The following is an 11,210-nucleotide window of genomic DNA, read 5'->3' as shown; positions in this document are numbered from 1 at the left end:
AATCTGCGACTGAAGCCACAACTGAGACACAACACCTCACTGTGGCAGAAACTCTTGGTGAGAGAGGAGCACAGAGCACCTGTGCTTGAAGTCGAGGCCCATCCATCTCCTCTCTGCCTGGCCTGAAGATACCAGTGCCAGGGACCCAACTAGCAGGCCCAGCCAACCAAAATGCCAGGCCCCGTCCCCAGATGCACCAGTCCAGCACACAGCAGCCTTGAAGCAGTTTCCTCACACTGTTTAATGAGAATCAGATCGCAAGCCGTCATCTGCGATATCTGGGACTTTTTTCCCCACTCTCGACTCACCTCTAGGGCTCCCCTTCCCTCCTCCCACCCTCCGCTGGCAGGAAAAACAGAATCCTGAGACACCAGGAAGATCAGTGTTCTCACCATTCTGTAGACCCCACCCAGCCTCATCTAGGGTCTGAAGCACAGAGGGATGTACTGCCAGATCCAGGACACGTAGCTCATCTCTCAGGTATACACCCCAGGGAAGTCACGATGACCACAGATATCTCCCCAGCTCACGACCCCTACCTGGACCCAGGTGCAATTCCAGCTACACACCAGTGGGCCCCCAGAGTCACCCTGTGGGGAGAGGCAGGACTCAGAGGTGCCACTGCAATGGAGCTTCTGAGTCTCATTCCATGGGCCAGAAGGGGACAGAGGACAGGTGGCAGGCCAGAGGTCTCACCTGGCAAGAATCCTGGCCCTCACTCGCAGCACACAGCATGTCGTCCTTGATGATCAGGCCGATGTAGTTTGAAGAGTTCTGGTAATGCCGGTCACAGACTTCATTCCCCACAATGGGGACCACCACCTCCTGCAGCTGGTAGGGTGGGGGCAGCAGCACTGTGGGGAGGGGCTGGCTGAGGATCGGGGCTGGTCTGGGCTCCTGCTTCTTCCCAACAACACAGGTACTCTTTCCATTCTCGCTGCCATCAGTGGAGGGCACAGGGAGCCCCTCTGTGGGCCCTGACCCTGGCATCCACACTAGCTACACCTAGAACTGGGACTCAGCTTCCCCACATCTACTACGATAGGGGTCTAATCACATAATGTCCAAAAGTCTAGATGCCCCTCCAGTTCCAAGATGCAGGACTCCATTGGCTGGAGTCTGGGTTCCACGGGCCTGAGAACTAGACAACAAAGGAGGGAGTTTTCTCCTGGCATCCGTCAGGACTCACAGGCGCCCCATGCAAATTCTGCTTCAGCAACAGAGGAGCCTGAGACCTTGGACCTGGCACCTCCTCTCCTACAACATGATGACAACCGTCTGCCCTCAGGCTGTGGTAGTCAGAGTCCAGGAGGAGTCCAAATCAAAACCCAGAACTGCCTGCCCAGGGCCATCCAGCTCAAGTGCTCAGTACCTGATATCTGTCCCAGAAACTTTCTGCCTAAAGCCCCGGTGTCACACCTACCTTGGGAATCCCAAAAGTTCTTAGAATGAGGCACTTACTATAAAAACCCAGGCACCCAGCCCCTCACCCTTTCCACCTGGCTCCCTAATACCTACAATTGTCTGCAACGTCACCCCAGCTGGTCACCCAGCACATTGTCCCTGGGCAAACTCTAAGTGCAGCAGATGGGAGGATGACAGGGCTGACATACTACAGGAGTAACAGGGGCCTTCAGGTTCAACAGGATGATGTCTGTACTCCAGGGACTGTGAGAAGTGGTGACTCAGTGCAGAGAAGAACAGAGTCACAGAAAAAGGGGCAACAAAGGAGGCAAAGTTACCTATGCCTCCTGCCAGGGGTCCTGGGGTCCTGGGTGCTGTTCGAAGAACCAGCTCAGGAGGAAATGAACAGGGCTGTCTGGGTCTCCCTGAGGTGGGGTACTGGGCTTTTTTTCCTGTGTTGAATCAACCTCCAAGCGTCTACCTCATGTTGGGCATGAAAGTCTTGCTGCAGCTGTGAGTCAGTGTGGGCTGGGGTGTGACTGGGGAGGAGAAGGACCCCTGATGCCCACGCGTCCCCTGGGTCTGGAAAATAGAGTGGAAGGGGCATAAAGCCCTCACTTCTGGAGCCATGACAGGTTCCAATTCGATTATTACTTATGTGTCTGCCCTGGCCCTCAGGGCAGGGAAGGGCCCAGGGACGGGGCCCACACCGCTCTTTGCTCCTGAATATCCTCCAGTTGGTGACCCATTCTCCTCCAGCCTCTCTGCACAGGCCAATCTCCTGTCTCCATGGCTCCCCTCTCTCATCTGGGATACCCACTGTCCTTGGAAATGAAGAATTTGCTTTTGGGGGCCTGGAGACTGTATCCCTCCATGGACTGGAAATTTCTATTGCCCCATAAAAGTCCAAAGTTACCCTCACATGGCAGGCTGAGGATGGAGGAGATTGGCATGCAGGGTGTTTCCCCCCCCCCCATAAATGCTTTGTTTCCTTCGTCTCATGCTGTTCCTCTGAATCCATATTTCTTCTTGTCGTAATAAATTCTTAAATAGTTCTTCTAATGAATGCCTGTAGGTGCTAAACACTTTTCATGTTTTATGATTTGTAATATCACTATTTTGCCCTCAATGTTGCATGATAGTTTATCTGGGAACAAAATTATATAATGACAATGATTTTTCCTCACCACTTAAACGATATTGCTCCAGCTTCTACTATCTATTGTTGCTGATCATAAGTCTGCTGAGTCTGATAGTTATTTCTTTTTCAGTTAAACTTTCATTTGTCTCTTCTGGCTTTTAATATTTTATAGTTTTACTAAAATGGGCTTTGGTATAGGATTCATTTGTATTTATTCTGCTGAATATTAACAAGGCATTTCAACCGAGGATTCCCATTTTTCTTTGATTCTGGAAAATTCTTGGATATCTATGTACAAATGCTATTGTTAGTTTTTCCAGTTTTTTGAATTTCTAATAAGGGGTTCTGGATCTCTAAGAAGCCTCTGAAGTTGGAGGCTCTCAAACTATCCGACCAGAACCTTAATTATTCCTTCATATTTTATGGGCTTTTTTTTTTTCTGATGTGTTAATGTTGAAAACTGAACAAGCCAACATTCAAACACATTCTGAGCATAGCCTTCCGCCCCTTCACCCTCTAACCCCTCACATTCATTCCAAGCTCACCCCTCTGTCCCCACCACCTCTGTCTCCCTGCCTGGAGCACCCTCCTCCTCCTCCTCATCCTGCTCATGCTTCATGAGCCAGGCCTGGCTTCCCAGCCCGTCAAACTCTCTCCAACAGGTGTAAGCTGGCAGGACCACATCCTGTGTTATTCCAGCTTTGTTACAGTATTCACCTCCATACCACATCCCACACTCACTGCAGCTGCATGTGTATGTCTGTCCTCACCTCCCTGTGGGCTCTAGGAGCCCAGGAACCACCTCGGTGAACTCCTTATTCCCAAGACCTTGCTTACACTGAGAACATTTGATAAAGGAAATTGAAGGAGGGAAAGGGGAAGAGAAAGGTAGGGAATGAGTGAGGAAGAAGAATAGAGAATATCAGGGAAGAGAAATAGAAAGAAGGGGAACGGAGGGAGGAGAGGAAAAAGAAAAAAAGAAAAGTGAAGAGAAAGAGGAAGGGAGGAGTGAGGGAGGGAGGGATGGGAAAGGAGGGACCCTGGGGCAAGGACCTGAGCCCCCAGAAATGCCATCACATGGAATGATAGCCAGAAAACCTCCCCACCCCCAGTCATGGAGACCTGGAGCCCAGAGACCCCTCAGGGAGGCTCCCACTGCTCCCTCGGCCAAGATCACTGTGAGTCCATGCCATTATCCCAAGCCACACTCTGAAGCTAGCTTTTCCAAGTTTAATAGGAAACAGAGGGTAAGCAGGAGACCATGGACCCAGCCTCTTACCCCTGGTCCACCCCACCGTGAGAGACATCAGCCTTTAGAGCATCTTTCTATCTCACCTGAAGGTCAGGGAAACTGACAGGCCAAGAGAGGAGGAGGGCCTTAGCACTATGGAATGAGAGGTGAAGGGTGAGGAGGTTTGGGAGGACAAGCCTGAAATTGAGAAAGAAACAGAGGTGTCAAAAAGAATTATGGGGGGTCTTATCATCATGTGAACCCCACCTGGGCCCCATCTAGGGTCCAGGGGAAAGAGGGACATACTGCCAGATCCAGGACACGTAGCTCATCACTCGGGTATACACCCCAGGGAAGTCACGATGACCACAGATATCTCCCCAGCTCACGACCCCTACCTGGACCCAGGTGCAATTCCAGCTACACACCAGTGGGCCCCCAGAGTCACCCTGTGGGGAGAGGCAGGACTCAGAGGTGCCACTGCAATGGAGCTTCTGAGTCTCATTCCATGGGCCAGAAGGGGACAGAGGACAGGTGGCAGGCCAGAGGTCTCACCTGGCAGGAATCCTGGCCCTCACTCCCAGCACACAGCATGTCGTCCTTGATGATCAGGCCGATGTAGTTTGAAGAGTTCTGGTAATGCCGGTCACAGACTTCATTCCCCACAATGGGGACCACCACCTCCTGCAGCTGGTAGGGTGGGGGCAGCGGCACTGTGGGGAGGGGCTGGCTGAGGATCGGGGCTGGTCTGGGCTCCTGCTTCTTCCCAACAACACAGATACTCTTTCCATTCTCGCTGTCATCAGTGGAGGGCACAGGGAGCCCCTCTGTGGGCCCTGACCCTGGCATCTACACCAGCTACGCCTAATACTGGAACTCAGCTTCCGTACACCCACTAAACCCATTTGGTTCCAGGATGCAGGACTTCGTTGGCCAAAGCCTGAGATTCTCATGCCTGAGGATAGGCACCAAGGAGACATTGTTCTCCCAAGAATTTTTTTCCTGGAAAAGGAATGGATCAAGGACCCACCCCCAAACGAATGCATTACAACAGGGAGTAAACTATTCTAAGCTGATGAGTTTAGGTTCCCATTCTGATTCAGGGACCTGCACACTGTGAGATTGTGGCAGACCCCAGCTTTTCACTCCTGGGTTTACTCATCTTCAGAAGGACAATCGAGGTCCAAACACCCACCTCAGCATAGGGAGGTCCCAGGGAGAGTCATGGGAGGGCCTGTCTGCCTGGCAGAGAACAAACGCCCCGTGTCCCCAGTGTCCATGAACCTGACCATGAAATCCCAGCCCTGCAAACATTCAGGCTCACAAGAGAATTCCCCCTCAAAAATCAAATATAGAATTAGCACATGACCCAGAAATTCCACTCCTAGCATATGGCACAAAGAATTGAAAACAAGTACTCTAACAGGTGCTTGTACACACAGGTTTACAGCAGCATGATTCACAACAGCCAAAAGGTGGAAACAGTCTATCAATTCAGGAATCGATAAACAGAATATTCCATCTGTACAGTGGAATATTATTCAGCCATAAAAAGGAATAAAGTTCTGACACATGTTATAAGGTGAATGAACCCTAAAAACACCACGCTAAGTGAAAGAAGTCAGACACACAAAAAAACACACATTGTATGATTGCATTTATATGAAATGTCTAGAATAGGTAAATCCATAAAGATGGAAAGTAGGTTCATGGTTGCCAGAGGCCGGGGGAATGAAGAGTTAGTGTTTAATGGGGACAAAACTTCTATTTGGGAAGATGAAAAAGTTCTGGAGATGGATGGTGGTGATGGTTGCACAACATGGTGAATGTACTTAACACCGCTAACTTGTATACCTAACAATGGTTAAAATGGTAAAAATTTTGTCATGTATACTTTACCATAATAAGAAGGTGAAAGATTCTCCCAAATTGCAGAGAATACAGCATTTTCAGCAAAGCCACAACCATACATCTAGAGGGCCACCCAGCATCTCCACACACCCCAACAAGTGTCCTTACCTCCAAGTCTGAGGTAACCCCAGCCAGTCACCCAGCACATCGTCCTCACAGGGACTGTTAGAGAGGCAGGTGGGAGGGTGACCAGGTTGACATGCTCAGAGAGTGTCACAGGGGCCTCCAGTTTCAGCAGGGCAATGTCTGCACCACCCTCAGCAGACAGGCTCTGGTTGAACTTGGGGTGGCAGATGATCTGAGTCACCTTTGTCAGTTTGTCTTGATCATAGAGTCTCAGTTGCCCAACTTGGACCCTGAAGCCACAAGCCTCCAAGTCCTCCCTGGAGGAGAGAGACCAGGAGCTTCTCAGAGGAAACCAAGGCACAGGACTAGGCTTGGCACAACAGCAAGAATTGAGCTGGCTACTAACAGAATAATAGCTTTCCCTGGACTCAGACTCCTGCCCACAATACACTTCCTGTCACCTCTCTGTGTTCCTTGCCCCCATTCTCCCAGTCAAAAGGGCATGGGGCTCTATGACTCACCGCTGGGTGCAGTGGGCAGCGGTCAGCACCCACTGGTGGTGGATGAGGGAGCCCCCGCATACGTGCTGCCACAGCTCAAGCTCCTTATTGTATCTTCGGATACTAACCTGCCATGGCCACCGCCCAGTAGGGGCATTGTGTGTCCCCACAATGCCACCCCTCTCCCTCTCTGGGTCAGGATCTGGGAAGCAAAGAGGGAGTGCTATCATAGACTCCAGCATGGCTTCTCACACTTAGTCCCTCCCAGGAGTGGATCTATCAATCCCACCCTGAGCTGGTGCTGAGGGTCTGAGCAGCCTGAGGCAGAAGATGGAGATGGGGAGTCAGGACTCACCCGGGAACAAAGGCACAGAACCCCCCAGGCCTGGGAGAGTCAGGAACAGCAGCCACAGCATCTGCGGGGATAGGTGGGGGCTTGGGTAAGGCCACCAGGGGCCAGGACCCTAGGGTGGGGATGGAGAAAGCAGGGTCTGAGCAAGAGCATCCTCACCTTGATGGGATGCTCCTCCCACTCCTCTCCGGCCTCTCTGAGTCCTTTTATCCACCAGCACAGGAAGTGAAGCTTCTCCTTTCTCAGGTCCTGAGGTTGGTAAGTTGATCAACAGGCACTGAAGAGCTCCTGCTGGGCCCTTGCCCTGCTTCCCACCAGACCTGCCGCCAGGCTATCACCTGTCAACAGCCACACCCTGGCTGCAAGGATCTCAGCTGCAAAACACAAGCAGGCCGGTGGAAGCGAATGTGTAGAGAGGATGCAGGTTTGCTAGAAGAAGCTCTGGTGCCCCGGGCCCAAGTCGGTGGGATGAGGCGGGCAGCAGACACCAGGTGTCAGGCCACTCTAGCCACAGGGAAGCCCCCTGAACCCACTGAACTCTGTGAGGCGGCCTGGAGCATGCCACCCTCTGACGAGAGCATTGAAAGCCAGCACCTTCACTGCCACCATTGGACTAGAATATTATAGGCTGCCACCCTCACTGCCGCCATCTAACTGGCATGTGGCCTATGGCTACCCTCACTGCCACCAGCTGAGAGACACAGCACACTGTTTGCTCTAAAAGCTGAACTCTCCGGAAACTGGTACTGAGACAGTGTATGACATGCAGGGTACAAACTGGGGAGAGGTTTTTGGATGGCAGGTGGATGAAACAAAGCTGAGCAGAGGGAAAGGCCAGAGCATAATGCAGAGCTGACAACACCTTGACCGACCCACGGGGAGACGCAGTGTCCGCAGCCCTAGCCCTCACTGGAACAAAACGCCAGCCCTTACAATCTCTTGGATTAGCCAAGAGGGACACGATGGGGTGAGGCAGCCGTAAAGAGCTTCTGGCCCTCCCAGATGCTGGTCAGCAAGTCCTACCCCGAAGGGGGACCTAGAGGCCCATCTCTGTGTCCAGCACGGCCTACCCTCCTCTGCCTCATGTGCTGGGGACAGCTGCTGGAGGACTACAAAGGATCTCTCTACCCAGGAGAGCTCAGAAAGAGAGGCTCAGGGTACAAACGAGGCCAACAGGCCCCCCTTCACTATCTATTTCTATGTCCTCCCTTGGCTACTACCTGTGGACTCTGGCACTCACCTGGTGGCAAGACCCAGATCCCCATCCCTGAGGGCTGAGCTCTGTCTGATCACATGGAGTTCTCAGGCTGGGTGGTTCTCAGGCCATCACAATTGATGAGGGAGTACCAAGAGACAAGCAAGTGCCTCTCATCTCTCCTGCCCCCATTGTGACACAGCAGCCTTTCCTCTTCCTGGTGGTCAATGTCATTGTCCCTACCAAGAGAGGGGCACTTCTTGCTCACTAGCCTCTAGACACAAGGAACTCAATGTGCCCAGGCGCAAGATGTAACTTACATCTCAATAATATTTCTCGATGCAGGTGGTGTGGGCCTTCGTTGGCACTCCCCACCCTGGAGCTTGCCCACCACGAATACCTTTAACTCCATCGTGTCTGCTGGGTCCTGTGGTGCAAGAGACGGCCTGGACCTGCAGCAGAGCCCATTCTAGCACTGGGAACCACTCAGAACTGGCAGCCTTTCATGTCACCAGCTGCACAGGCTGGAGCAGCACTCTGAGGCATGGAGCGTGTGAGAGGTGCAAATATCATCGTAGGTTTGTTATTTTGAAGGAGGTGCCCCTATGTGCTGGACGGTGGGACCCCTAAATATTTAATGTGGCAAGTAAATATTGCCAGGATTGATCTCCCCTTCCTGGGAGCACACAGCCTGATTAGCACATACTCTCACCAATGCGGCAGATCAGATCGATGTGGACCAGTGAGAGCCGAAACCTCGGAAACTGACCTTATTTGGAAACAGGGTCGTTGCAGATGTAGTTAGTTAAGACGAGGTCAGATTGAAGTAGGGCGGACCCTAAATCCAATGACAAGTGCCCTTGTAAGAAGGAGTGAGGACACAGAGAGACACAGAGGAAGTGGCTGTGTGACAAGCAGAAGCTGGAAGAGGAAAGAAGGATCCTCCCCACCAGAACCTCAGAGTGGGCTTGGCCCCGTGACACCTCGATTTCCGACTTCTGGCCTCCAGACTGTAAGAAGATGAATTTCTTTTGTTTTAAGTTTCCCCGCACCTAGTCTGTGGGCCTTTGTTACAATGGCCCCAGGACACTAGCAAGGTGAGAAAGCATGATAGTGACTCCGAGGTGTGTTTTTCCACCTCAAAGGAAAGGCGTGGACCTAGATATAATCTTCTTTAGAAGCTGGATAGAATCTTCTTTAGAAGCCAGGAAGGTGTCTTTTGCTCACCCCAGAGAAGGGGAAGAGGTCCCACTCCAGAGTCCCCATGGGCACTGACTTGGCCCTGGCTCAGCTCCCCCCACCACCCACATCTGCTGGCCCAGGGTTCAGTCATAAGACATCTCAGAGACCAGAGGCAACATGCCCATTCCCCTGCTCCATCTCCACCTGGGCATCCTGGCCCAGCCCACCTTGCATCTTGGCTGAGCCCAGGAGATGGAGGTGCTCTGGCAGTGATTCCAACCAAGGTAAGAGGGCAGGAGCCCTGTGCCCAATCTCAGGAGGGAGAGTCCCAGGGTCTACCCTGCAGCCATGCCTATGGACACAGCCCCAGGTTCAGGCTTCTTGTCTCCTTGGGTAAGGGGTCCCCACCTTTCTTAGTCCCAAGCACTTCTCTCTTAGGCCTGCTCAATCAATTCAGCACTGCCCCCTCAGTCATCCAATTCTGCCCCCAAACAGCCAATTGCCCCAAAGGCCCAGCCCTCCTTCCAACACCAGATCCTAGGACCCTTCTCCCTCTCTTGGGAGCCCTGGTCCCTGGGTCTCTCAGACCCTCATTCTTAATCCTGAAAACACTAAAGTTTTGACTACATCCCTCATCAGTGGAGGAAAACCGTTTCACCGGCTACAAAGGGATTTGTAATCCCACAGAACCCAGTTGCAAGGCAAGCATACCAGCACCCATTCTGGCAGGCAGAAGGTAAACTAGATCTACATGGATTCCTGAGTAGTCACCTGGCATCCCCCGTTAACATGGCCCCATTGACAGGGCAGGCACTCCCGTAGAACATGTGCCTGGATTACTGAGAGGGGTATCTCTAGACTGGGTTTATGTCAGCCCCCTCCTTAATCCCTGGGCCAAGCAGACCCCCAAGGAGGGCCATCTGCAGAGTGGTACATTCCAGCTGAGTCTCAGGCCTCATTTTCCCAGTAAAAGGTCTTCCTAGAGAGCTCCTGGCTCCCAGGAAATCCAGACTTCAGTCCCTGGGCACATGGGGGAAGCGGCTCCATAGCCACTGACTTGGAGCTTCATCTAAATCTCCCCCCAGGCACGCAGGTCACAGGCAGAGGAGAGGACTGCTCTCCCCCTTGTCTCAGGGAGACGTGGTCCCTTAAAGATCTGAAAGATTTTTCACATCCCAGAAAGCAGACTGCAGAGACCAGCCTGTCTCTGAAGGGTGTGGAGCCCCCTCATCCACAATACAAAGCTGCATCAGGCACAAAGGGCTCCTGTGTGTCCTGGCCTCAATCTGCAGGTGCAGGAGCCCATCCCAGCCATGCACCAACAATTCCTCCCAAATCTTAATGCACGGTGAACAGTGAACGAACACATCACTGCCTCAGGATAGGGGGCGGCCTTCAGAACTGACTTCTCACTTCCTGGATTCAAAACAGAGAAGCTTTGCAGGTTCACTGGAGGCCCTTCCCACCCACTGGAAGAACTGATGAGCTTTGCAGAGGATTTAGAGGACTATGCCACACAGTCCTCCTCCAGCAGAGGACGCCAACACTGGGAGAATGATATCAGTGGAGGAAGAAGTTCTGCCTCTTCATCTCTCCTCTCTGGCTGCCTCCAATCAATGACCCAGGAGCAGAGAGAGCGGGAGAACTTAGGAAAGGAAGAAGGGGAAACTGGACTTGTCTCCAGCCCCCTGCAGGTTCTGCCTTGTCATGAGCTGCTCAGAATGAGAGATTGAAGTTCTATGTTGGAGCAGATGGACATTCCATCACATCTTTGATCAGCTCAAGAAGTTGGTCAAATTGGAAAAAGAGAATTAGGCACACTGGTCAGAAAGAGCAGTGGCGACAACGAAAAACAATGCTTTCTGCTTTTACGCTGCCAAGTCCGAGTTATTTAAAATATCAGTTACATACTGATTGCAATTGGAGGAGGAAGGATGAAGGGCAGGGAGTCCTAGGCCTGAAACAGTACAGTCCTTGGAGCAGTCTTCCATGCCCTGGTTTCAAACCCGAGGCAGAAAATGCATCCTCCACCCTAGCCAAGAGAATGCACCCACCTGCCCTCTGCCAGGCTGCAGTCACAGTTGCCCATGCCTCCGCTACACACCTTCCATAGCCTGGGTATGGGTATCCCCACCAGAAAGATCCCACCCACAAGCTTCTTTGGCCACACCCATAAGTAAGTACACTCAGTCTAGAGCCTGCTTTTCATGCAGTTTAATGAGCTACAG

The 11,210-nt window shown here is 52.2% G+C and overlaps 1 protein-coding gene across 1 annotated transcript; it reads right to left on the bottom strand.

Annotated features, from left to right (window-relative positions):
• Positions 1-4,054: 4,054 nt before the first annotated feature.
• On the bottom strand, positions 4,055-6,669 carry LOC102890077 (mastin). The gene is made up of 5 exons (XM_006913987.1): positions 6,609-6,669; positions 6,275-6,455; positions 5,796-6,070; positions 4,332-4,489; positions 4,055-4,225 (listed from the first exon to the last, which is right to left on the bottom strand). The coding sequence occupies exons 1-5, from the start codon at positions 6,667-6,669 to the stop codon at positions 4,055-4,057; spliced, it is 846 nt and encodes a 281-aa protein (XP_006914049.1).
• Between the last annotated feature and the right edge of the window lie 4,541 nt (positions 6,670-11,210).

Source organism: Pteropus alecto, unplaced genomic scaffold (assembly GCF_000325575.1).
Source record: "Pteropus alecto unplaced genomic scaffold, ASM32557v1 scaffold44, whole genome shotgun sequence".
Taxonomy (NCBI): Eukaryota; Metazoa; Chordata; class Mammalia; order Chiroptera; family Pteropodidae; genus Pteropus; species Pteropus alecto.
The sequence above is the reverse complement of the archived record's forward strand: the minus strand, read 5'-3'. Positions and strand labels throughout refer to the sequence as shown.